The 27026-nt window shown below is 43.2% G+C and overlaps 1 protein-coding gene across 1 annotated transcript in view; it reads right to left on the reverse strand.

Annotated features, from left to right (window-relative positions):
- The window catches only part of IQGAP1 (IQ motif containing GTPase activating protein 1), a 109017-nt gene that overhangs the window by 4985 nt on the left and 77006 nt on the right, over window positions 1–27026 (reverse strand). Inside the window, exons 16-36 of the mRNA XM_072800711.1 lie at window positions 26452–26542; window positions 26100–26267; window positions 25222–25364; window positions 20556–20726; window positions 19788–19871; window positions 19619–19690; window positions 19458–19527; window positions 18895–19103; window positions 18141–18296; window positions 17755–17918; window positions 16839–17063; window positions 12807–12947; window positions 12507–12591; window positions 11237–11469; window positions 10501–10633; window positions 9382–9484; window positions 8749–8884; window positions 8254–8341; window positions 5588–5800; window positions 4475–4641; window positions 2467–2589 (exon numbers count right to left, since the gene is read on the reverse strand). Of these exons, the coding sequence (XP_072656812.1) occupies window positions 2467–2589; window positions 4475–4641; window positions 5588–5800; window positions 8254–8341; window positions 8749–8884; window positions 9382–9484; window positions 10501–10633; window positions 11237–11469; window positions 12507–12591; window positions 12807–12947; window positions 16839–17063; window positions 17755–17918; window positions 18141–18296; window positions 18895–19103; window positions 19458–19527; window positions 19619–19690; window positions 19788–19871; window positions 20556–20726; window positions 25222–25364; window positions 26100–26267; window positions 26452–26542 (2975 nt within the window). The remainder of the gene's footprint in view (window positions 1–2466; window positions 2590–4474; window positions 4642–5587; window positions 5801–8253; window positions 8342–8748; window positions 8885–9381; window positions 9485–10500; window positions 10634–11236; window positions 11470–12506; window positions 12592–12806; window positions 12948–16838; window positions 17064–17754; window positions 17919–18140; window positions 18297–18894; window positions 19104–19457; window positions 19528–19618; window positions 19691–19787; window positions 19872–20555; window positions 20727–25221; window positions 25365–26099; window positions 26268–26451; window positions 26543–27026) is intronic.

Genomic DNA, 27026 nt, shown 5'->3' on the forward strand with positions numbered 1-27026 from the left:
ATAGAACAGAGCCAAGAACCATGAATGATATAAAACAGGCCACAGAGAAGCTATGAGAGAGGTCACAAAATCCACACACTAGAACATTCACATCTTACTCAACAGGAGGTCCTCACAGGTCATTCCTTAAAGAGACTTTCTGTGATGATTTTATTTGAATCAGTTTGCTTTGTTATCTGGTTTCTAAGCCTCTAGTAGAAATTAAAAGAAGGCCCCCCCCCCAAAAAAAAAGGATGGCATTTAAACAATAGAAAATAATGACAAAAAGAAGGGAAGAGATAATAAATATGAGACCCGTAAAGTGCATTAACTGCTCTACATAAAAACCCCAAAAATGATTGGAGAAAATACAGATAATAAGCCATGATTCACACACACACACTTATACACACACACTCAACCAGCGTACTACTTCAGGGATATATATACAAGTTAAACTTTTTTAAGCTGCTATTTAAAACAGTATGGCAGTTCCTCAAAAACTTGAAAACTATCATATGATCCAGCAATCCCACTTTAGGGTATATATTCCAAAGAACTAAAAACAGGATCCCAAAGAGATATTTACACTTCCATGCATTCATTCCTCACAAGAGCCAAGAGTGGCAAGAAATCCAAATGGACACTGATGAATACACAAACACAATGTGGTACATATACATACAGTGGAATATTATTCAGCCTAAAAAAGAAAGAAATCTGTCCCATGCTACAACATGGATGAACCAAGTGAAATAAGCCAAGTCATGAAAAGACAAGTGCTGTAGGATTCCACTTACTTGAGGTGCCTAGAGGAGTCAAATACATAAAAACAGGGAGTAGATTGGGTTGTCAGGCTTGGGGAGAGGGAGAGGGAAATGCAGAGCTGTTGTTTAACAGGTATAGTTTATTTGGTAAGATGAAAAGGTTCTGGACATCTGTCGCATAACAAGGTGAATATACTCAAAACTACTAAGCTACACACTTAAAAATATAGTTAAGATGATAAATTTTATGCCTTGTGTTTTTTATAATGAAAAAATGTTAACACTCTGGCTAGAAATTCCATTTTTAGGCATCTATCATAAAAAAATAATCATAGGTAAAACCAAAGATTTACATATAAAGGTATACCACAAATGTAATCATGTAAAAAGTAAAATAAACTTAAATGTCATACAGTAGGCGAATGGTTAAATTTTAACTACAACATGGAGTGTTTTGTGGCCATTAAAAAGCATGCTTTCAAAGAAAGTGAAAATCCTCAAAATGTTACGGGGAAAAAAAATGGGGATACAGGGCTATATTTACAATTTATGTTAAAAAAATAATAGGCAGATAAGTTTTTTTAAGATTTATTTATTTATTTATGATAGACATTGATTTATATTCTTTCATTGTTTGATATAACTCCATTTTAAAAATCAGTTTTCTTTTCTTTTTTAAGATTTTATTTATTTATTCATGAGAGAGACACACACACAGAGAGAGAGAGAGAGAGGCAGAGACACAAGCAGAGAGAGAAGCAGGCTCCATGCCGGGAGCCCAACGCGGGACTCGATCCCGGGACTCCAGGATCACACGCTCTGGGCCAAAGGCAGGCACTAAACCACTTAGCCATTCAGGGATCCCCAATAGGTAGATAAATTAAGTGGATGGTGCCTTTTCTTTTTCTTCATGCTTTACCAATTTCCAAAGGTTAACAACAAATACATACTATTTTAGGATCAGAAAAGTTAAGTTTCTTTTTAAACAAAGTTGTTGTTGTTGTTTTTTTTTTTTTTTATAATTTTTTTTTTTCATTTTTTTTTATTTATGATAGTCACACACAGAGAGAGAGAGAGGCAGAGACACAGGCAGAGGGAGAAGCAGGCTCCATGCACCGGGAGCCCGACGTGGGATTCGATCCAGGGTCTCCAGGATCGCGCCCTGGGCCAAAGGCAGGCGCCAAACCGCTGCGCCACCCAGGGATCCCTAAAGTTGTTGTTTTAACAGACACAAAATCTCAAGCTCAGCTTCATAAGGTCACAGGGCAGATTGAGCAGGTATTAATATTGCCTGCTAACAACAGCCAGGCCAGATCCAGAGACCTTGTACAGAGCAAGCTGGCAATCCCCAGGAAAGAGAATGAGGGTAAGTCCCTGATCCCCAGCCTCAGGTGGAATAAAGTAAACCCTTCTTCTTGTTATTCTTATTTATTCTTGGTTTAGACACAAGGATAAATAAGAAATGGTGTCCTGCTTTAAAGAGGAAAAATTAAGCTGGGGCCCACACAGGTGTGAACACAGCCTGGGGCAAATATTCTACAACAAAGGGGAAGAAATACTTTCCCTTTTATGATGGACAAATTTAAGTCTGGCTATTAGGCCTAATGTTTCACCTCAATAGTTAGATAAGTAGATAGAAAATATGAAAACGACCATCCACATAACAGAAAGAAAAGGCAGTAAGATAATGATAAGACAAAGTAAAGAAGTAAATACTCACTGGTTCACTTGCAGGTCCTCAATTTCCAAAAGGACTCCTTTTTCATGTAGTCTTGCTGCTGTGTATTTCAAAGAAATCTTTTTGCTTTTCTTTCCTTTCATTTCCCTAGGCTTCTTGGAGACCCTGTAAAAAAAATCACACCATATCACTTTCTATCTGTAATTGTGTACTACAAGTCTCTTAGTAGTTCAAGGATATGGGGTCAGAAAATGGACTTCCCACATATAAGCCTCAGTAACAAACTGATTCTAAAATGGCAAATAAGTGTTAGGATTAGCCTGAGGAATCTCTCTGTAAAACAGGGGAAACATTACTAAATTGCTTTGCCTTTAATTATATTTGCAAACCCACCATGAATTTGAGAGTCATCTGCCTGGGTCCCTCTCAACACCTAAACACCTACAAGTTAGCTATAAAGGCTTCTAACACCAGCCTGAAGGAACTGTATTGAACCCCAAGAGAGTCACTGTAAGCCCCCTGGCTTGGCAGGGCAAAAATAAATATCTCAGAATAAGTAATTTTTAAAAGACTTTATGCCTCCAGTGTAGTAAATACAGAGGAATGGGAAAAAGGAAAAAGATCTTAGGAGGCTACTGTGATAATCGAGGTAAGAAGTGATTTTCAAAAGCAAGCAAAGGAAGAAGAGAGATCCCTGAGAACCAGAGATTTGGGACTCCCAAAGGAAGGGTCTCACGAAACAGGGCGGGAATGCTGGTACAGGAGTCAAAGGGAACTGCTATGGAAGACAACTGCAATATCTACAGAAATTACAACTGTATAAAACCTTTGACCCAGTGATTCCATGTCTAGGAATTTATCTTCAAAAATATTCTCACATTTGCAAAATCTATGTACAAGAAGTTATTTGGTGCAGAATTTTTTAATAACTGGAAACACAAATATCCATCATTAGAGAACTGACCATATCAATTGTTATATCCATGTGTGCAATGGGATACTGCAAGCCATTAACACAGAAAGAAAGACTTAGCTCTCTGCTTAGAATACCTAGAAGCAATGACGACCCTGTACCAATGAGCACATCTAATGTCTAGATCTTGGTTTCTAAACACCATTCTTCATTTGAAGGGGCCAGCAATGCTTGGGAGAAATAGCTAATTCCAAGCCTGGGAGGGAAAAGTACAAGTTGAACCAGAAACACCTATGCCTATATAAAGTCAGGAAGTGGTCAAAGAAGAAATGTCAAAAGATCACAGGAGCCCTCTGTAAGCCAGGCCTGACTTTTATCCCTGCATATCAGCCCTGCCCCACCTCAGTCTTCCAGGGAGGCAAAGAGAGAGCCAGAGTGCAGGTGGAAGAGTAAGGAAGCCAGAGAAGGTAAAATGTCCAAAACAGGTGAATCTAGATGAAGGGCGAATGGGTATTTATTATTCTAGTCTCTCAACCTTTCTCAAATTGGAAAATTCTTAAACTGAAAAGTGAGAAGAACAAAATAAACTAACCCTAGTCAGTACTACGGATAGAACTTGCACCTATCAACCCATCCCCCTGGGTTCTCAGTTTCCTTCCCTATAAAACAGGCATGTTGCTGGTTGTGGCTTGTGCCAGGAAGGCCACATCAGATTTTCATTGGTGACTGGAAAAAAGCTGGAGTCTGGGATCCTGTGTCCCCAGGTGGTATAGAGAGAGGCCAAGAGATCAAAATACCTATCATATTCCTTAAGTGATTGTGAGGCACATCTGGGTATGGGGAGCACTAACTAACTTCTTTCCATGATTCTTTCATTTCTAGGGCCAAGAAGATCTTTTAGAACAAGGGCTGCTTAGAAATAAGCACCTTGAAATCCCCCCTACTTAATTCATTTACATTATACAACAACAAATGGAACTAGAAAATCATGCAAAGAATTAAAAGCAAAATAAAGAATTAAAGGAATAATTAGACCCAGCATGTTTTAAGTAAAAACTCCAAGGTCACTTCCATTGCCTCTACTTCTTTTCCCCCGACATCGATTCTTAAAAAAAACAAAAAACAAAAAAAACTCACTTGCCCTTGCTGGCCAAGTTATCCAAGCAGGTTTTGATGTAGCTTTTATAGTAATCCACTTGCTCTCCGTAGAAGGTGGCCTTCGAGTTCAGAGCAGCATAGGTTTGTTGCAATTTCACCAGTTCGGCCTTCCTCCTCTGTCGGTATCTCCGCTGATTCCGAATGTCCTAAGACACAATCATTGAAATTAGGAAAATGATGGTAGGTATCACATGCTTCTTGAATTGTCCATACTGGAGCCCAGCAGTGCTTAGCCCTGCTTGCATGACCACACTTTCTTAACAGGAAGCAATTTATGTTAAAAAAAAAATTAGCAGAGGGGGATCCCTGGGTGGCTGAGCGGTTTAGCACCTGCCTTCGGCCCAGGGCGTGATCCTGGAGACCCAGGATCAGGTTCCGCGTCAGGCTCCCTGCATGGAGCCTGCTTCTCCCTTTGCCTGTGTCTCTGCCTCTCTCTCTCTCTCTCTCTGTGTCTCTCATGAATAAATAAATAAAATCTTTAAAAAAATAATAATTAGCAAAGAAATTCAGATCTCATCAGTCTTTTTCCCCCATCTGTATTTTCTAGAGATAGGGAAATGTGTTACTTTTACAGACTTCCACATTCTTAGCATTTACTTGCAAAGCTGCCTTAAATCTCTCAAATATATTGTCAGGAGAGGGAAGAAAACACCATTTTACCACCTCAATCACCAACCTCCCTGATGGGCATGGTACCTCCTTACTGGGCCAGCAGTGAACATCTGCACCAGGGCCCCTTACTTGTGAAGATGCACACAAATCAAGAATTCCACGACCAACTTGATGTAAATTTATACGTCACAGTAATCACTAAAAAGATCTAGAGGAATTCTTTAAGGCCAAAGACAAATCAAGACACAGGAAGCTCTAGTTAGGGTCTTTTCCCTATTGATTTAGGTCATGGAATAAGTCATCAAAGGGCAGGCAAAATCCTGGTGTTGGAAAAGTCAAAAACAATTCCTCAGAGAAGAAGACACCAATCTGCCTGCGCCCTGAAGGTTTGTTGTCATCTGAATAGCTACTGTCACTTCACAAGCCTCTGAGACTGAGTTTACACATGGCCAAGCCATCACTGTCCCCCATATGTAGTACCTTGGCAATGTCATTGATCAGCTCCTGGTATCTGTTCTTTGGGTCCACTGTCCCCAACTCTGTTAGCTTCTTCAAGCCTGACTGGATTTTATCCTTCTTCTCCTGAAGGGTGAGGTTGCTGTCTTCCTTCACAAATTGTGACTTTTTCATCTTGTCAGGAGTTTTGGCATCACGAATAGCACGTCTCTGCATGGCCCTCTGATGTTCTGCTTCCTAAAGATACAGAAAAGAGAAAGAAGTTGCTGGCAAGTCCACCACACTAATCCAAAACTTCAATCTACAGAGCATATCCACACGTGGATTTATACAGCTGTTAAACTCCATTCTGGAAACAAGGGAACAAACCTGCCCTCTGACAACTGACAGAGAAACTGCATGGAGCACAGGCAGATCTCTTTTCATCTAGAGATAACATTGATGAAGTCACATGGCCTCTAGGACTTCTTTCCTGGATCCTCATGTACAGTTAGAGATTGGGATCCAGTGGCTACGAAATCCCTCGTTTTTTTCTATTACATTTTGGGATGTGAGAGCTATTTAATTTTACTTGAAACACAGCTTTATCCATTGGTGAATGTTATAATCACACCAAGCAATACTGGTGCTCAGTCAATTCTTGCTAATGCTTTTTGCCATGTTGGCCAGGCTGGATCATGCTGAAGGCTTCCCTTTGCTTCCAAGCATGCTGCAAATGCCAGTATCTACAGAATGAAAAGTCCTGTCCTTGATTCTTTTTTCCCAGTCAACATCCAACATTTGCCCATTATGTCCCTGCCAGACAGGACCCACACTGCTGGTCCATTCTTTTTTTTTGCTTTCTTTCTTCTTTAGCTCCTTGCAATCTGGCTTCTACATCTCCACTCCCATGGCCAATTATTACCCGCCCCCCACGCTGAATCTAGTGCTTTTTCTTAGTTGTCACCTTACTCGTACCCTCTGTATTTTCTCCTTGCCTTAGGCATGATTTTGGTAATTCCAAGTGACCTGTGGCAGTTTCTAACTGTTCATTCTCAATACTTCAGTGATCACCTCTATGCTGACAGATCCTAATCTTCGTGGCTAAGGCTCTGGTCCACATTTTGAACTATTTGTACCAGGATGCTCACATTTGGAATGCCTTGTAATTCTTCCCAAACTGGAGCAACTCCTTCTTCCAGATCACCCTTCTCTCCTAATGTCAAGACCACTCTGCCTCACAAAACATGAAGAGCATAAACCCTGGTGTCAGAACGTGATCCAAGTTCTGCCACTACAAGCAGATGATCTTGGGCAAGCTATGTGACCTCTAAGGGTCTTAGACTCCTCGTCTGTGAAATGGATGGGAATAGCAGGAGAGGATGACAAGACTCACCTCATCTGTGGAAGATGGGAATAGCAGGAGAGGAAATGAAAGAACACAGGTGAAAGCACCAAACTAACAGTAGGCTCTCATTAAAGACTGGTTCCCTGCTTCAAACATTCCCTGCTTCAAACTTCCTTTCAGGTTAAACAAGGTGCAGTATTGGCTATGATTCTTTTCTTGCCTCTCACACACATCTAGTCAATTACTAATCATAGCATCTAAAAGCTGAGAATTCATGGTTTGAAAACCATTCAAACAATGGTTTTCGAAGAGTGCTCAGCCATAAGGGATTCCCACACGATCTTGAAGTCCCAGAGGGTGGGGCTGCAAGAGCCCCATTCCTGGTGCTACCAGAGTAGCTCCCATTTTTCCTGCTTTATACTTGGGCTTCCGGGTAAACACTCATCTAACAAAAAGGATTCCTGTGCTCAAAATTTGAAACAAATGACCTACATTTCACAAATGCAAAAGAGGTGTCTTAAACATGAAGTGCATCATCCATCCTTCCCACTGCTGAACTGCCCCCCCCCTCCCCCAGCCAACAGGGCCTGGGACTCTATCTATCACACACCTAGATTGCTCAGCTCTTGTCTGCTCTGATAGCATTGCCTAACTGATCAGTACTAAATGGTCCCACAGTTACAAAAGCTCTTTACTCAGGATCTGCCTGATCCTACTTCATTTGTTCTCATGTCTTACTCCTCATGACTCGCCCTCACTACATCTTCATTCTAGATATGTCAGTCTGGTCACATCGTGCCCTTCCCTCCTTCATCCTCTGCCTGTGGGAACTCTCCTGCTCATGACACCTCTCGTCGTCTATGCACAACCAGACCCATCCCTGCCCACTAAGGGAGGCTTGAATCCTGCTTCCTCCTGATGCTCTGCTCCTCACTGGCCTCTTTCCAGAACTGCCGCATTTGGTTTTCTAATTATTTCAGGTACATATACCACACTTCTCCAACCAGATCATGAGTCCATTGAGTTTTGGAGTCACATCCTGTACTTTTCTTCTATCTACCAAGGCACTTAACAAAATTCTAACGATATAATATTTGATAGATTCCTAGACAGACTCGCTGACTCTGCTTCAGTAAGTTAAATTAACACACACAGACTGCAGGTTATGTGCCTTGAGCCTCACGCCCTAAGAGCACCTGCCTCTTGATGTAGGAGCCAACAATGTTCTCAGAGGGCCCTAATCACCACCTCACCCAGCTCATGCACCAGCTGCTGGATTGGATTACTGTGTTCTGGTCCCCGCTGCAGGTTGCTACCTCCTAGTATCTGGGTTCCACCTCCATGTTGAACCCCTGACTTTTACCTGTTCACTGGTGGCTGGTGTTTCTAGGATTTCAGTTAAGGTCTCGCCTGGCTGGAACCGGATGACATCCACAATTAAACGTTTCGTGCTGAAAGGAGATGCGGGAAGAGTGTAAAATCACCAGGTGTTCCACCTTCCTCTCAAATGGAGCTAGGCAGCAGCAGTACACTTTGAACTGTACATGAGTACATGCCATCTCCCAAAGGTCCCACCGAGTAGCTGCAAACACAAGGCACTCCTGGGCCCAGGTTTATTTATTCAATAACAACAGCATGAGTACCAGGGTTAGGATTTCTTAGGTGTAAATCTCACTTTAGCATCTTAGCAAATAGGGACATAAGTCTTGTGCTGAGGATAATAGATAAAGAGACCAGAACCACGAGGGGCTTAAAAGGCCAAGGTGATGGCTTCAGGTATGAACAAGTGGATACATCCGCCGAGGCCAAGGGATCTCTGTGCTATGTTTACCTCATTCTTCTCACTTCTAGTACTCACTTCAGCAGGATAGTCCGAGCATCCATCTCTGCATTTTCATCCCCAGGCACATCAAACTTGTTGGTTAGTGTGAGAGACACTTCTGTCTTAGCCAGTGCCTCCTTATTAGGGTCATTTAAATTGCCAGCGCTCTCTCCTACGGTTTGGGGAGAGTAGAGAGGATCAGTATAATAGAAGAGATACTGGAGAGGATACACTAATACAAGGAAAAGAAAATGCAAGCCTAAGAAAATACTTGAATAAGCCAACATTTACACTATGGCAAGGACACTCTTCCTGAGAAATAGACTAAATGCCAAATAATAAAAACAAAGGATCCATAATAAAATAATTTCATAAATGTTTAACAAGTCATTTTAATAACTGTAACATGACAAATCTCTCCTAAGATATTCTGTTCATTTCCTTTACAGAACTTTTATTTTAATTATAGGATTAAGTGTATATTATACACATGTAAACTTCTCTCTTCCATTGGATCTCAATTCCTCACAAACAGGAGTGGATCTCATCTGTTTTCTTCCCTCATGCACACGCAGAGCTCGGGTAGTGCAGAAATGGACGAGGTGGCAGTTATAGCACTCTTCCAGCACCTTCCCTGTCACTTTTTGGGCAGTTAAGTCAGAACTTTACCTATTAGGGACTCGATGGTGGGCACCTCGCCCAGGTCGTCCAGCAGCTCATGGATTGGATCATTGTGCTCTGGAGCGATGGCATCCTGGTGATCCAACAGGAGCTGCATCGAATACCCAGTAGTCAAGTCCATGCATGACACTCAGCCCATCAGCCCTTAGCCCCACCAACAAGGCCAAACAGCATACAAGGGGTCAGATAACAAAGCTCCTGCATTCAAAGAACTGGCAGGCCATCCTCAGCAAACTAACGTAAGTAAATGATATACTACAAAGCATCGTGCTGGCCTCTGTTGAATGACTTATGGGATAATGCATGGAGAGGAAATACCGGTACTCTCTCAACCTTGTAGATACAAGGGATTTAAGTGGACCCTACAAGGGAGAGAACAACAAAACTACAGACTTCTATGTTCAAAGTCACCAACGTACCTACAACCAGTTCAAATAACTCACATGCATACTTATACTTAATGTGTACCATATACGGCATCTCCTAGTTCAGAGAAAAGTGCACAGGATCCATGTTGTCCCCATATTAAGGGTTCTCAAGCAGACTTAAGATACTATTACCCTAGGAGATGCCCTCAGAAATTTCCCTTACATTTTATATACTTCTTCACTTCCTGTTCTATATACCCCCGAAGGAGAAAGGAATGAATTATAAAAATATTGAGGAAAAGAGGAACACTCAAGGGAAAATCAATCCTAAGGGCCACAGAGGAAAAAGTGGGTATTTCAGATGCTAGAAAAATAACACCGAGGGCCAGGATAAACAGAAGAAGTAAAAACAGTATTTTATCAAGTCCCTAGATGGGTGCTCACAATGGAGACTATGCAGCCCACCCATGGAGACTGTTTCAGCAGGCCTGTGGTGGGGTCCGGAAACTTCATTTGTGACTATCAGCCCAGGTGACTCTGATGTAGAGGGCCTGGGATCACTTTGAGATATTTAGAAGGTCTTTTTAATACACAAAGAAAGAAACAGCAAGGCAGATGTGAGGTCTGCAAGATCAAAGGAAGGTAAGGTATCTGGCTTTCCAGAGATGGTAAGCAGCACCCAGGGGAGGCAATTAAGGCTAGAGCAATGAAACTAAGTAATTAAAGAAAAAATACTTACAGTATGGGTGTTGATGATTTCACCAATGGAAATGTAGATCACTGGTTTGGTGAGGGTCACTAAATCAGAATATTCATCCACATTAAATTTATCCTGAAGCTCGGGGACATCACAAGCAGTTTGGAAAAACCGTCTGAAAATAAACATGAGAGCCAGACCCTTGGGTGACACATATGTGAAAAGCTGGCCAGAGGACATCCCACAAACCTCTGGAGCAATGAGTTCAAAGAGAAGCCAGGCAAGGCCGTTGATTCCAAAGAAGTTACACATGTCCGCTGGGCTTCATGGCCTTGGGGTGGTGGTTCTAATAACTTCTCCCTCCACCCAGTTTTAATTCCACCCACAAGAACCGCTCACCCATCATTTAAAACAGTTTGCGAATACCGGAGTCATTAGGCAAACCAACTTTATCTCTAAGACAATGCCATGAACTCAGAACTGGATGTTTAATTTACTAATGTTGAAAGCACTCTTGATTCTTTGCTGATTACAAAGTAACACATGCCTAATGTGGATTCACTGCATTTATGTTAAGTGCGGTCTATTTTGTTGGAATACATTTTAACAGCTCAAAATCCCCTTTACCACCCTCCAGGGGCTATGAGCATATCAAACACCTATCCTATAGTATGGCAGGGCCCAGGCAAAGTCAAGTATGTATTTAATCTTGTCCTGACATTCAGAGATAGAAACACACCCACAGGACCTTTTAAGTACCTTATTCCTTTTCCCCTACCTGAATTTCTGGTAGGACTGGGAGAGATACTCATTAATGATGCCCAGGTGAGCATTATCTCCCAGAAACATCTTATTGGAAGCTGCATGCTGGAGCATCTTTGCAATGGAGCCCAGATTTCGGCGTTGGTCTGTGGTGAGCTGGCCTCCTGCCGACAGGTCAATGATGTCAAAGGCATCAGGAGCAACGATGGCAGGATTCATGTATCGATAGTAAAGCAAATTACCAATAATCTGGGAACAGATGAAAAAGAAAGACAGCTGTGAAAAACCACTCCACCAGGTAAGCCACAAATGACTTTGCTAGCAAAGAAAACCAGAAAATGCAGTCCTGTGAGGAAAAGTAAAACACTATGCACGCATACACACACATGCATGCATGCACGCATGCACACACTTTCTCTCGAGGCTGAAACTAAAACAACAGAAGATCCCTCGGTTGGATGCAGACAAAAAGAAAATAACAGAACCAAATATCACTATAATGAAAGAGCAGGTCCAGAAGGTAATCACTATAGACTTAAAATCTGTCACTAAGCGTTTTAGGGCATCCTTTGTTCACATATCAGGGCAGCAAATAAGGCTACTATCACCCACGTGACCTAATTAGCAATGTGTTATATGTTCACACACACCCCATCCTCATGCTGCTGACTTTAGTGGTGGACAAGTTCATGCCTCTGAAATTAAAGCCACTCAACACACATCTCCTCCACAGAAGAATTCAAGGACAGTCACAGCATTTCCCCTGGAGTTTCATTCCAAAAAACAAAACAAAAAAATTTAATTCACCTGAATAGAAAGTCTAGAATCGAGGCCTCATTGTAGGAAAGCACAGAACTAGGAGAGAGAAGAAAAAAGCGTTCAGATTAAGGGGGGGAAAGGAAGGAGCACAGCCAAGTAAGAAAAAGAGTGATCAGCAACAGCCTTAGCAGAAACCACGGTGCTTGCTGCCATTCACCCCGCCACCAGCAGAGGGTGCAATTCTTCAGCGAAAAGACAGGACTCGGAGAAATTCTCTCAAGACAGGAAAGTCACCTCCTCTACTTGTTTGATGTCTGTGTGCCAAACAATAAGGGAACTACACAGGGACTAGGAGAGGTATCATTTACTATTTACAATCATTTTCAAGAGCTCACCGCCAATGGCAAACTACTGCTGGAACCTGCGCTTGCACACTTGCTGAAGCTCTCAGGTTGGGCCTTGTTTTCTAACTTTTTCCTCAAAGGGCTACTGGAAGGACAAGGACGTGCCAATGTCCAGATTCTTACCTTTAGCAGCTCATCCTCACCAGCATCAGGGAACTTCTCATGTAATGAGTCCTTCAGCACTTTGGCAATGAAGCGCATCCCATACCTGTGGGATGGACAGACTGCCATGAGAGCGGCCGGAACAGGGGTGCCAGTCATACTAGGTGTGGGGGCAGTCATACTGAGGGGGATCATACCGGTGGGGGAGTCATACTGAGGGGGATCGTACCGAGGGGACAGTCATACTGGAGGCATCATACTGGATGGGGGCGGGGGGAGTCATACTGGGCTCTATCTGGGGTCACAACCCATGGCACTCACGGGATTTTGTCCACAGAGCTGATGATGGCTGAGAGGAACTTGTCTGTCACTGCCCGCATGTTCCTGATGGAGTTGTCTAGACGTGTCTTGACCTCTTCATGAGCCAGAGCCTGCTCAGGGGTCACATCATAGGGTAGTTTGCTGGGAAAGTAAAAATCATCCCCAACTGTGTTAGTTAACAGCCAGGAGCAGCCTGAGGCAGGACTGTGTCTTTCAGAAACAGACCCAGAGAGATAAGGTAAGTTGTTCGTTGCTCACAGAGCTGCTAAATGGTAGCGCCAGATGCTGAGCTCTGGTTTTCAGCTGTGAACTGGGTGCCTATCACGATGTTCCAGGCACTATGATAGGCCCTTGGGATAAAAGGTACATAAGACATGATAGCTCCTGAGTCTCTCACAATCTGGTAGGAGAGACACACAGATACCAGTAAACATATTGTGACACAGATTCACAGACAAGGGGCTGCCACACAGATGGGAGGAATTGAGGAAAACTTAAGGAAAGGACACCTGAATTCAGGATAAAGGGGGAAAAAAACTGTCTTCCAGGAAGGAATATCAAAAGCAAAACAATGGAAGAGAAGGAGAAACAAGGTGGTCGAGTAAAGAGGGGCCAGCTTGTGGAGAGCCCTGTATATAACACTAAGGTCTGCATTCTCCTAGAAGCCAGGGAGAGCTACTAACAGGTAGCAGACATGAATTTGAGGAAGATTTCTCTGGTCCCCCATGAAGAATGAATGAAAGATGGATAGTCACAGATGAAGAGATGGGTCAGTGCCACAGCCTGATCAAGACATGATGAGGGCACAAACAAGGATGCAGCAGTGGGGACCAAGGGGACAGGTCTGAGATGCTATGGGGACACAGTCAGTGGGAATTGGTGACCCTCTGGGTACTGGTGAGGGAAGTGACAGATACATAGAGGAACTGAAGCCTGAAGAGCTATTAAGATCCCTCAGGGAGAGAGTATGGAGCTTGAAGAAACAGGCAGGAAAACAGCAGGCATGCTAGGCTTAATTGGGGAAGATAGGAGGGACTGAAAGACAAAAATGAAATGCAGGGGCCAAGGTTCCAGAACCGTCAATGAGGTCAAAAAGTAGTAAGGATGATCCTAGATAAGCTGGGTGGTCTGGGTCCCATCAAGACAGAGGCAGGGGGAGACTTGGCATACCCAGGAGAGGCAGCAATGTGACCACAGCAACGGATTACAGTGATCGGGCCACAAGCCAAGGATGCCAACAGCCCCCAGAGAGTGAAGAGGCAAGGAACGAATTTTGCCCTAGAGCCTCCTGGGGAGCTCAGCCCTGCTGACATGGTGCTCTCCGCCCACTGGTACTGATTTCAGATTTCTGGTCTCCTGAACAAGGAGAGAGTCAATTTCTGTTGGTTAAATAAGATTATCATATATTTTATTATTTGTAAGCTGTGTTCCATACCTCTTTTCTATCAATAAACTGTGTAACTTTATGTGTAAACGACATTTTATAAAAAGTAGTAATGCGGGCAGCCCGGGTGGCTCAGCAGTTTAGCGCCGCTTTCATTCAGCCCAGGGCGTGATCCCACGGTACTGGGATCGAGTCCTGCATTGGGCTCCCAGCAGGGAGCCTGCTTCTCCCTCTGCCTGTGTCTCTGCCTCTCTCTCTCTCTGTGTCTCTCATGAATAAATAAAATATTTTTTAAAATTTTAAAAAAAGAAGTAGTAATGAGAAAGGTAATACACATACTCAACAAAGCAGAATGTTACATTCCTCAGATTTTAGAGGTGAAATTCTCTAGAGGGAACCAGGCTCAGTCTGCTCTGTATCTGGTGGTCTAAGCTCAAGGATCCATGATACCTACAGGAAGGATGGGCACCCACTGCACCTTCCAGATATCAGTAGCAAGAATGTGTTGAAACCAATTTCCATTTTATGAAAAACAAAGTAAGACACCAGTTTGTGATAGTCAGAAGAAAAAAAAACCCTGAAATGTCTACTAGAACTTTGATCTAAAATGGACTCATGGACTGCGAGAAGGATATCTTAGTACCCTTGAGCCAGTCAGTGCCCTGTCATCTAAGGATGGCCTGGGTTGCCAGCAAAACTTCCCAGGCGAGTACTGAATCTGTTGGCCACATTCCAAGATTTGAGCCTGAGGAGTACAAGGCAAAACAAAAATGGACTTTTCACTACATCAGCAATGATCTGCCTCCAGGTAACAGATTTTTTTTTAAAAGATTTTATTTATTTATTTATTCAGAGAGACCCAGAGAGAGAGAGAGAGAGAGAGAGAGAGAGAGAGAGAGAGAGGCAGAGACACAGGCAGAGGGAGAAGCAGGCTCCATGCAGGGAGCCCGACGTGGGACTGGATCCAGGGTCTCCAGGATCACACCCCGGGCTGCAGGCGGCGCCAAACTGCTGCGCCACCAGGGCTGCCCTCCAGGTAACAGATTGACACATTACTGAGAAATGGATCAGGTGCTGGATGATCCCAACAGGGGCTAAGGCCCTTTCAGTCAGTAGAATGTCTGTTCTCTACCCAGAGTGCACCTTCCTCTTTGCCTGGGGGCCAGGTACCTGGAAAGGAGCATGATGCTGAGCAGCACTATTCAAAGTATGAGCTGGTACCAGTCTATAGATCAGTCCAGGATGGGAAGAGGCCTGAGCCAGATGTAATCAACACACTAGGTCCTTCCCTAGTAAATCTGGCTATGAAAAAAACCAGCTGAACTAAGCAATGTGCTGAGAGACACAGTGGATTTTTCACTTACTGGTTCAGAGCACACTTTGAGTAGCAACAGTACGGAGAGCCACTCCTCAGCTCCAGAAAACTTCACGCAAGACCTAACTCTCTACAACAACCGGGAGAAACCACCCTTGACCAAGCTGCTCAACCCTCTCTTGTCCTCACTCAAGCTGGATAAAACCAGAAACATGCTGGCTCTCTGACCTTTATTTTCCCAGCATTATGCACATCAGACTGACACACCTTTCTTTAGATATGTTAATGTTGGTGGTTCAACTCCCATCCTGGCCCAACCCTCCCCCAGGATTCAAGGGCAGCCCCACACCATCCCCAGATCTTTATTATTTTTTTTTCTTTTAAAGATTGATTGACTGATTGATTTAACACACACAGAGGCAGAGACACAGGCAGAGGGAGAAGCAGGCTCCACACAGGGAGCCTGATGCAGGACCCGATCCCGGGACTCCAGGATCACGCCCTGGGCAAAAGGCAGGCGCCAAACTGCTGAGCCACCCAGGGATCCCTCCAGCTCTTTCTTTTTTAAAAATGGTTTTATTTATTTATTCATGAGAGACAGAGAGAGAGAGAGGCAGAGACATAGGCAGAGGGATAAGCAGGCTCCTATAGGGAGCCTATTGTGGGACTCGATCTCGGGACTCCGGGATCACACCCTGAGCCAAAGGCAGATGCTCAACCACTGAGCTACCCCCAGAGTCCCCGCAGCTCTTTAATGAAACACGGTGATCTCACACACAGAAGTCTTCCCATCCAACTGCATCTTCAGTGATGTCAGTGTCCCTTTAGGTCCTGGACTCCCAAGCTCCTTCCACCTTCGGGCATGAATACTCTGCTCCAAGCTCTCAGCAAGTCTGGCCCCATCTTAATCTTTAGGTTTCAGCTAAATGAAATTTCACCTTCTCAGAGAGGCTTTCCCTACCCACTCTGCCTGAGCTGGCTCCCTCTTGCAATTTTCCATTATAGTTCCCCAGGCAAGGCTTGGTAAAATTGTTAATTTGTAATTTCATTTTTATGCACCTGTCTCTCCCATGCAATAAACTATGAACAGGGGGCAGAGAGCCTGTTTTGTTCATTACTGTATTACTATATGTATATATCTAACACAGTGCCTGGCACACAATAAGCACTCAATAAGTAATTTGCTGAGTATATGGATCAATTACCAGGTCAAAAATTTAAAGAAGAGGTTTCTAAGGAAAAGCTATTTGAACATTACAAATCAAAGGTTAACTGCTTAAAAAAGAAAATCATGAAAATAGGAAAGGAAAAGATGTTGCAGTTGTTACCATACCTTGCTTCTCCCGTCTGAGACTCCATCTGATTGACCCAAGATTTGTATATATCCACAGGGTCAGTTTTGATGTTGAGAGACTTGTCATCCATAATCTCCTTCACGACAGGGGCCAGGATCTGTCTAAGGGCATTCTGGCCCCGGGCACCTCGGTTGAAACTCACAACCATCTTAATAACTGTAGGATTTCCTGTCACGATCTCTTGAACTTGATCAACTTTTGACCTATAAAACATCAGATACAAACTTAAACTAATCACAGAATCTTTTTTTTTTTTTTAATTTATTTATGATAGTCACAGAGAGAGAGAGAGAGAGGCAGAGACACAGGCAGAGGGAGAAGCAGGCTCCATGCACCGGGAGCCCGACATGGGATTCAATCCCGGGTCTCCAGGATCGTGCCCTGGGCCAAAGGCAGGCGCCAAACCACTGCGCCACCCAGGGATCCCATAATCACAGAATCTATTAATGTAAAGACAGAGTTTCTACTTAAAGAAAGGCTCCATCCTCCAGAAAGAGAAACAGCTGAAAGAGTGCTCTTTCTCTAGAAACATTCCCTGACAAACCTGAATCCAGGACCCTCCTGTTGTTTGCAGACTCAATCATGGGAACATGAATGGTCCTTTATTAGATAAATATGTGGAATCTTCATGTTTGGATCAGTTCTTTAAAAATCATATCTTAATATAGAATCTTCCTAAAATCACTTTAGTAAATCTCTTAATCTACCACCTCCCTGAAGCAGCAACATATTAGACTCGTGATGTAAAAACTAGAAGCTTCTCTCAAGTATGCATCTCACATAGATCATGGTGTTAACTGAGGTCAGGCAGTGGTATGGGCAGGCCTGACTCTCAAACTGTGAGTGTGAGTGATGGTGGGACAGGTCCCATGCCCAGCAGCAACCCATTCATACTTGATCTCCTCCTGGAGTGCTGTCTTAAAGAGCCGAAGGAGCAGGTACTCCTCTCGCTGGTTGGATGCGTAGTTGTATAGGGTAAAGATTACAGAGTCCATGAACTTGGTGGACTTGTTCTGGGGCATCTGAAAAATCAGCTTCGCCAGATAGGTGGGGTTGGTCTGAAATAAAACCAAGGAATAAGTAATTTCTAGGTAATATAAAGGCTGGCACAAATATTCAAGTTCTTTTAAACTTGAAGGATTAGAATGTGCATTAGTAATAAATAAAAATAACACAGCTCTTTCCTTACCCCTTAGTGGAAGCCAGAAATAGAGATGTATGGGAAAGGCTTCCTTGTGGGAAATAAGCTAAATCTTACAAGATCAACTCCAGCCACTCACCTGCAATAAATAAAACAGGTGTTGATAAGCTTCCAGTTTTTCTCTCTTCTCCTTGCTCAATGCCTTGAGACCTCCCTTCTGCTTATTCAGCATCATCATATCAGACAACTGTTCCTTATTTTTCTTGGTAAGTTTTTTACTGTGGGAAACCACATCCTGGAAACGAAAGCATACACATAAATCAAAAAGCTTTGAAAGATGAAACTGGATACTGTAGGAAAGGTCATTTAGCACCAAAAAAAAAAAAAAAATACATCTGCTGCACTGGCAGATCCCATTAACTATTTTAGAATCACTACACTGTACCCTATCTTCAGCACACCAATCAAATCTCTTACTTCCACCTCCCTATTAAGAACTTGCACCATAAAAACATCCAAGTACTCAGGAAACCAGCTTCTGGGAATCTATAATAAAAATACAGTCTTAAATACCATAAAAGCTACATATTCACTGAGACATTAACTGCAATGTTATTTGTAATAAAAACTTGAAAAACAACCTAAATGTCTGATGGGTGCTGCCATTAAAAATAGTGTTTATGATTAAATCCTTTAATCCTTTAATTAAATCCTTTTCTCTATTTAAAATTTCACTACTGAGTTATTTAGTTTCCTACGTAATTTTTAAAGGATATGTGGCATTAGCCAAGAAGAAAGCCAGCCTCCACCCTCCCTGCAAGTCAGAATAGGTGAGGCAGGGGGTACTGAGTAGGACGAAGGGCCCCGAGGCCTCTGCTGGCGCTGGACCATACCTGCAGTGTGATTTTATTTTTCACGAGCAGTCCAATTTTGATATCCATGAGATTGAGGTCATTCTCCAGCTGCTGGTTAGAACGAATGAGGGTAATGACCTCTTCTCTCATCTTCATCAGATCAAGCTCCTCCTGAAAATCTTGGTCACTTTGGTCAAGCAGGTGGACAAATTTTCGGACCACAATCATAGGAGGGTCCTCGGCATTGACTAACAGAAAGAAAGAACGTGTGAGATGGGTAATGGAATTACCAGAAAAAGTTCTAAGTCTTGGGGAAATGTCAGCATTGTCTTGAAATAATAACTTTATACACACATAAGATGTTTATTTTTGAGATATGCAAAGACAACCAGCAAGTGCAGTCTTTTTGGTCATGCCACAGGTTAATACAGCAAGCAGCAAGACATGTAGCCACGGGTTAATGGAGAGACTTACGTCACGAGCAGCACCCTAGCCCCCAAGCCTTGCCTTCAGGACCAGAAAAGAGATCCGTGGAGAATACCCAGAACCTGATGGCTCTCAACCACGGCCTCAACTCCTGTCTGCCGAGCACAGTTACTCACTGAGAGTCTTGTAGTCATCACGAGCTTTGTTTGCCCGAATAAAAGCCTGGATTTTGATAATGTCATTTATCTAAGCAACAAAGAAGAAGAAATTCCTTTGTTTGTTCATCAAAAATACAGCAAAACGAATTCTACTGGTCCTTATACCCAAGGGTACTTACATGGTCTCGGAAATACTGCAGGCGATCTCTATAGCGCTTTCTAGCTTGGTGCATCCTAGTCAGGGACTGAATCTGTGGAAGACAGAGCCTGAAAATTAGGACAGTCCTTCTTCTCAAGACCTAGTGCACTCAAAACTCCACACTGAGAAACACTATGGGACTACTATACCTTTACAACTTCATCTTTGTGGGCACGCAGGTAAGCTAAGCGGTCCTGATATGCCTTCTTCTGCTTGTAACCTCTCCATTGTGACTGAAATCATCAAAAGTTATAGTTGATATATTACTTCCCAAGGATCAGAGGAAGTAAAAAAATCTCATCTTCATCGATTACCCAAGAGCAATTCATGATGAAACTTCCAAAGGACTATGCCCAGCAGTGACAGGGGAATGAGGGCACGGGCTGTACTGGAGGGCACATGGCTACCTCCCACTTCCCTAATATTGCCATAGCCCTTCATTCCTATTAAGGGCACCCACACAAGTTCTCTTCTTGGCTCCTTACAGCAAATCAGGTGAAGACGATAAATGTTAGTATCCCCATGCACAGATGAAGAAGCAACTTAAGAGGAGGCTTAGCACTCCCTGGCAGGGCGGGGCCTTAATTCCTAACTCAAAATTTTTCCCGTGATGCCACTACCCTGTCACTGTAATCAAACCACAGCTGTTTCCCCTCAATATTCAAATCTGACACAAAGGAATGGTGTTATAAATTACCCAAGAACTGCCTCTGGGCTGGACAACTCACCACTACCCCATCTAGCACACTTTGATTATTGTGATTGTATCAGTAATAAAGAGGATGCACTTGTCAAAAAAAAAGGAGAGACCAAGAAGTCAGAGGGCAATAATCACTCTCATTTGATTCTAAGAGCTGTCTGCCTACTACCCCTGCTCTGGAATCCCACTGGCTGCCTGCAGAACGGGCTCTGGATACCTGAATGCAGGTGATGGCAGGGATTTGTTTCTTCAGGAAGTTCATCCTGGATCGGAATTCCTGTCGAACCAAGTATCCACGGCAGCAAGCCTGCAGCCTGGTGATCAAGCCTTCATTGGCTAGCCAAAGCTGTTCTCGGTTGTATGCAGCTGTCACCCCAGAGATGGAGCTCTGAAAAGGCATTCAGCCATATTGGGAGACATACATAGCAGAGAATGGACACAACTTTAACCAATCTCACCCACAGCGCACACACCGACCCTCAGGGCTTTCCAAGTCTGTCCCACAGTAGGGGGCTGTAGGAATGAAGATGTCAAATCTATTTCTCAGGGCCAACACTGACTGCCGAGAACTGCATTCGGACGAGAGGACGGAGTGGCAGGTACAACACAGGGCTGGGTACCAAGTCCCAGAAGCCCCTACAATGCTCACAGTGGAGGAAGGAAGCAGGGGGAAGTGGCTGGATTGCAAATGGCCCTGACAAGTAGCCTAGAGCATGTGGGCTGTGACCACAGGCACTGGAGAACCGGCAAAATTTCCAACAAAGGAATCCAGCCAGGAGTCTTATTTTTAGAAAAGCAGCACTGTTATCAGAGGAGCTGGCAGGTTGGTGTCAACGGGTGAATCAGAATGTGGTTACTGTAATCCAAGGAAGGGGTGACCCAGGTCTGAGTGGGGGCAGCAAGAACATCTGGTTATTCCCCCCCACCCCCCCATTTTCCTTGGTATCAGAGCCTTGATAGGTTTTTCTGGCCAATAGCACATACAGTTAAAAGACTACATAAGCTGGGGATGTAAGTGGCCCATGCAGTGTAAGCAGAAGTAGTTCGGGAAGACCTTTGGGAAAGCTGCTTAAGAGAGAGACAGCTGGCCTCATGCCTTCTTTGCTCTCCTTCGCTTCCTCCTACTCTGCCTGGTAACTGGATGGAAGGAGCTCCAAGCTGTCATTCTGGATGACAAGGTGACCTTGAGAGTGGAAACCACATGGTAAGAATGTCAGAGCAGAAAGACAGATGGACCCTGGGAACAGATGCCACGGTGGAGCCACCACACCTTTGCTGGACTGCCCAACTCCGGGATTATTTTATGTGAGAAAAAAATACACCTTTATATACTATCGCAGCCTGTTTTTCTGTGAGACTGTCTGAGGTGTCTGCTGGACTTCTAGACAAATAGAAAGGCAGAGCTGGTGGTTAGAAGGAGGAGTCTGGAGGTACAAAATCTGGGGTTCACAAGCACAAAGGAGCGAGCTGGAACCACAGACCTGAATGAGGCCCCTGAGGAAGAACAAAGGAGAAGGAGGCCAATGGAATCCTGTTGTGGTTCAAGTGGAACGAAGGCAGGCATCGAGGGAGATTAAGATGGAAGAGAAGAGGGAAGTGGGAGAACCAGAAGAGAATCACATTAAGGAAGCCAAAGAGTTGCAAGTTTAAGGAAGAGAACACAGTGAGAGGTCAAATATGAGGAGATTTCCTAACTGAACCTGGCAATTAAAAGGCTATCAAGAAGTTCTAAAGTAAGAGTTTTACAGGGTGTCTGGATGGCTCAGTTAAACACCTGCCTTTGGCTCAGGTCATGATCCTGGGGATCATGAGTGGGGAGTCTGCTGCTCTCTCCGCCCACCTCCTGCTCACACACTTTCTGTCTGAAATAAAATCTTAAAAAAAAAAAAAGTTTTACTAAAGTAAAGGCTGGACAGGAAACTGTATTGCTGTGAGCTAAGTGAGTGGTAATGGGCAATGAATTAGTGAGGGGCAGATTAACTTTTAAGGCATTCAGCAAGAAGAAACAGTGACAAGTTTGTAGGCAAGGCCAAATCAGGAAAGTTCCGCAGGCTTTAAAAATACTTGTCTTTTTTTTTTTTTTTTTTAACCCCTACAATGAAGGCAACAAGACTATGTATGTATGCAGGCTACTACTTAAAAGTATACCCCTGGGTCAATGGCATCAGCATCACTGGAGGGCTGGTCAGAAATGCAGATCCCCAGGCCTCATCTCAGACCCACAGAATCCATCTGCACTTTACCAAGATCCCTGGGGAACATTCTCTCTCTCTCTCTCTCTCTCTCTCACACACACACTCTCTCTCTCTCTCTCTCTCTCTCTCTCTCTCTCTCTTTCTCTCCACTCTGAATTCAGAAACGCACAGATCCAGGTGACATAGAAGAATTTTCAGAACTATGAGAGGAGGAGGAGTACAAGCTGTATAATAAACTAGAAAAATGAGAATGAAATCAGGGACAAAATGAACAATAAGTTTTGGAAAAGAAAATGATGAAGGATTCAGTGAAAATCCAGATTCAGTGAAAATCCAGATTCACTGAAAGTACAGGAAGTGGGGAGTGGGAGAATCCAATTTGATGGCCACTATTTTTCTTTTTTTAGGGAGGTTAGTTCATGCACCAAAATGAAGCAACACCCTTCCCCTTTTTTAAATTCTATATAGGTCCATATGCAAAATACTAAGTAGGAGTGTCTCTGTAGAGGTTAATGAGCTAAACAAAAGAGTGACTCAAAAAAAAAGCTAAAAATCACTCTGCTAAAGAGGTGGCCAGGCTTGCTTACTGTGGCACGTTAAGCCCTTGAATTCAACTTGAGCCTCTTTTTGCATACTGGCAGTGCTTGTCTCCCCATAAATGGCCCATGTTTCCCCAGTCCTTTGGGCCTTTCCCCACACACAGTCCCTTTCTCTTTTCCACACCTGCTGAAATATTATCTGTGCTTTCTCCAGAACAAGATTAACTGCTTCCTAGACATTCCTCTACGTCACTGTTTTTTAGAGCATTTGTCTCTGTCACCTCACTCTGCAGGACTCAGTTCTGGGCTGTTTTCATCAAAACACTGTGAACAACAGGAAGCCAGAGACTCTGCTACATTGTTACATCAAACTGAACACTCACCCAGTCTGAGGGCTTTCCTTAAATTTCATCATGGTGAAATCATTAGCAGAGAAGATGAAATGCCAGGAAGGTAAGAGGAGAACTTCAAGCATAGGACACAAACCTGGCCCTCTAAATAATGGGACTATTTCACTTTTTACATATGTAGGTATCACAATTATTCTACACAGGATCTGGGGAAGCAGATGGCCTTTACTGTCCTCTCTCTAGGAATCTTTGTGCCTATTAGTATCATCTTGGGGTGCCTGGTTGGCTCAGTCCACAGAGCACCTCTACCTGACTCTTGATTTCAAGGTCATGAGTTTGAGCCCTAAGCCCCATGAGTTTGAGCCCCATAGTTTTAAGAGATTACTTAAAATAAATAAATAAATGAAATGAAATGAAAATAACATTTCTAAATATGACCTCACTGAAAATTTCCCCTCAATAACCTTTTCCTCTCTTTTAATGTTCATTAGACAATTCTAGTTTAATGAGCATTAGCTCAGCACTAAGTAATGTGAAGAGTGCTCAAGAGGGGGCACCTGGGTAGCTCAGTGATTGAGTATCTGCCTTTGGCTCAGGTCCTGATCCCAGGGTCCTGGGATCAAGTCCTGCAACGGGCTCCCCTCAGGGAGCCTGCTTGTCCCTCTGCCTACATCTCTGCTTCTCTCTCTGTGTCTCTCATGAATAAATAAATAAAATCTTAAAAAAAAATCCAAGTTGGTTAAATTCTGAATTAATATGAAGTTTTGAGGGGGCTTCAAATGAAGTTGGGAGGGGAAAGAAAAGAGAATTTTAAAAAGATTCACTGAGAAGGGGTGCCTGGCCGGCTCAGTGTGAGAAGCATGAGCCTCCTGATCTCAGGGTCCTGAGTTCGAGCCCCATAAGGGTGTAGAGATTACTTAAATAAACTTAAAAACAAAACAAAACAAAACATGGAGGATGTAACATTTGAGATGCTTGTATCCAGAAGGATAGAAGTCTGACAGATATAGATGGCAGGGAATGAACATCCCATGACAGCAGGGACATGTGTTATCCATAGCTTAGACCATAGCCTGTTACAATCAAGGTGTTAAGTAACTGCCAAATGAGTGAGCAAACTCCAATAAGAAAAAACAGCATAAGCAAACACACGGAGGATGGGGGAAAAAGCTATTTCAAAGCAGCTATTAAAAAAATGCTATGCTTATTTAAAAGTACAAGTTATATTCTAAAACAGCAGTTTCAGGTGCCCGGGTGGGCTCAGTCGGTGAAGTATCTGCCTTCAGCTCAGGTCATGATCCCAGGGTCCTGGAATCAAGCCCCACATTGAGCTTCCTGCTCCAAGAGAGCCTGCTTCTCCCTCCCCCTCTGTCCCTCCTCCTGCTTGTGCTCACGTGCTCTCTCTCTCTCAAATAAGTAAAATCTTTCAAAAAAATTAAAAAACAGCAGTTTGGAATTTGTGGAGCAGTCGAAAGAAGAGAGTGGAAAGGCAAATGAGAGAGATTAATAGTAACTGTATTTAACAAGGAGTCAGAACAACTTTTCATTTTGCCTTTTTCCTGATCTAAGTTTTCTTTAATGAGCACACAATTTACCTGACTTCATCTTACAGTTCTGATGCTTTACTAACTTAGGCCCTAGTCATTCCCCAAACACTAGGAAAAAAGCTAGTCCACATAGTTCATTACATAGCCTTCATTTTAGTCTAAGGCTTCTAACCATAGCCCCTGTCCTCTTCACTAATATTCGCTCTAGAACACATTCTCTCAGCTCTGCTCTCATGAGAAAATGGGACCTACCTGGATCTCCTCCCGAGAAAGCTGCATTGAATTCTGCACAAAGTCCGAGGGTTCCTCCCATCCTCCTTCCTGGGTCTCCAGATTGTGATAGTAATAGTATCCACCTTTAACCCAGTGCTTCACCCACTTGCTGTTATTATCTCCTGACAGAAAATAAAGGAAAGATAAAAGAAACCCAGGACCACACTTCCCACACTCATATATCTAACACTGCAGGATTATTCTGGCCAGGGTTAACACTTTAAATAGAACCATTCCAAAAGCCTGTTCCTTGCATCTCTAAGAGTAAAGAGGCATCCTAAGTCCCTCTAAAATCATGGCTTTGTCATGTCTCATTTAGTTCACTCATTTCTGTTATAAAAAGGAAACATGAAATCCAATTGTGGAACTAACCTTGACTTTGTTCCTTCCAAAGCCTGCATCTAAGACCTTGTGTGTCAGAAAACTATTCTGATTAAAAGATCTGCAAACATTCAGCTTCTCCAGTTAACACAAAAAAGCCATGCAATAGGATGAAAAATTTTATCTCTATTCCCCTCTTTCTGCAGATAAATGACTTTTAACTATCTATAGACTTAGGCAATCAGAATTAATGACGCCCTATGAAAGATAAAGAGTCAAATATTTGGATCCTTCTTGTCTTTTCAGAAAATTGACCTTTTTTAACACAGCTGCCCTCAAGGAGGTGGGGAGGTGAGAAAAAAAATATTATATATATATATACATATATATATATAAATAGGGGTATTATCTCCTTAGGGGCTTTAAAATAAGCCTAAATACTGTGCTTCTACACTAAAGTATCTTTCCCTACAGCTGTCCCCTCATAGATTCAAGCTCTTCTTTTCAACGCAGGTACATATTTCCCCATAACTCACCTGCTGCCAGTTTTTTCTTCTTAGCTTCAGCAAGGTCACTCTGGTAAGTTTCACCACATTCAGGGATGACTCCATATAAGCCGACATCAGGAGAACGAAGGGCACTCAGTGTCTTGGCAACATCACCACTCTCCACTGCCTCATTAATGGCATATATTCCTAGGGCAACTGTCTCAGAAGAGAATTATCACCAGAATAGTTCAGAAAGTGTCTAAAGCACACACATCTTCACAATCTGTTCGCCCCCCTGCCCCCACTCCATCCCTCTATCAAACTCAATACTGAGATGGGGAACATGGCACCAACCCCCCCACCCCCTCCACAGAAACAGAAACAAGCAAGTGATACATACACTTCTGTGCTTCCTGGGTATCTTTGTTGGACTGCCAGATTCCACCTTGAATTTCATCCAACCACAACACAGCTGACTCGTCCTGTGTTTCCTACACACCATTAAAAAGCAAAACAACATTACAATCATGTACAAGTGATCAAGGTGGCTTCTGAGGCCCACTCAGATGTAGAATAAGTTTCAAAAACACAGGACACATCAAATAGTCAACAGGAAGACGCTGGGCATCAAAAAACTGGTAAAAGATGCAAGGAGACATGCCTCAGATGCAGGTGAGGGGCACATGAAGACGGAGGCAAGTGGTTCAGGAGGTCAAGAGCAACTAGCAGTAGCAAAAGGACCAAAAAGGGAAGGGGCCTAAGGACTGCATTAATGTGACTAGGGCCATGCTATGAATATGAATATGTAGTATTTTGTAGAAAGCCCTCTTTGCCAACAAAACTGAAAGGAAGTTAATATTCTCTATGATTACTGTTTTTTAGACCATCAGACTTTATCAGAGGTAAAGCCAGGTGTCATTACAGGCAATGCTCCATATCCTCAGTTTAAATTCTAAAACGTGAACGTTAAATCAG

The sequence above is a fragment of the Canis lupus genome, chromosome 2 (genome assembly GCF_048164855.1).
Source record: "Canis lupus baileyi chromosome 2, mCanLup2.hap1, whole genome shotgun sequence".
Taxonomy (NCBI): Eukaryota; Metazoa; Chordata; class Mammalia; order Carnivora; family Canidae; genus Canis; species Canis lupus.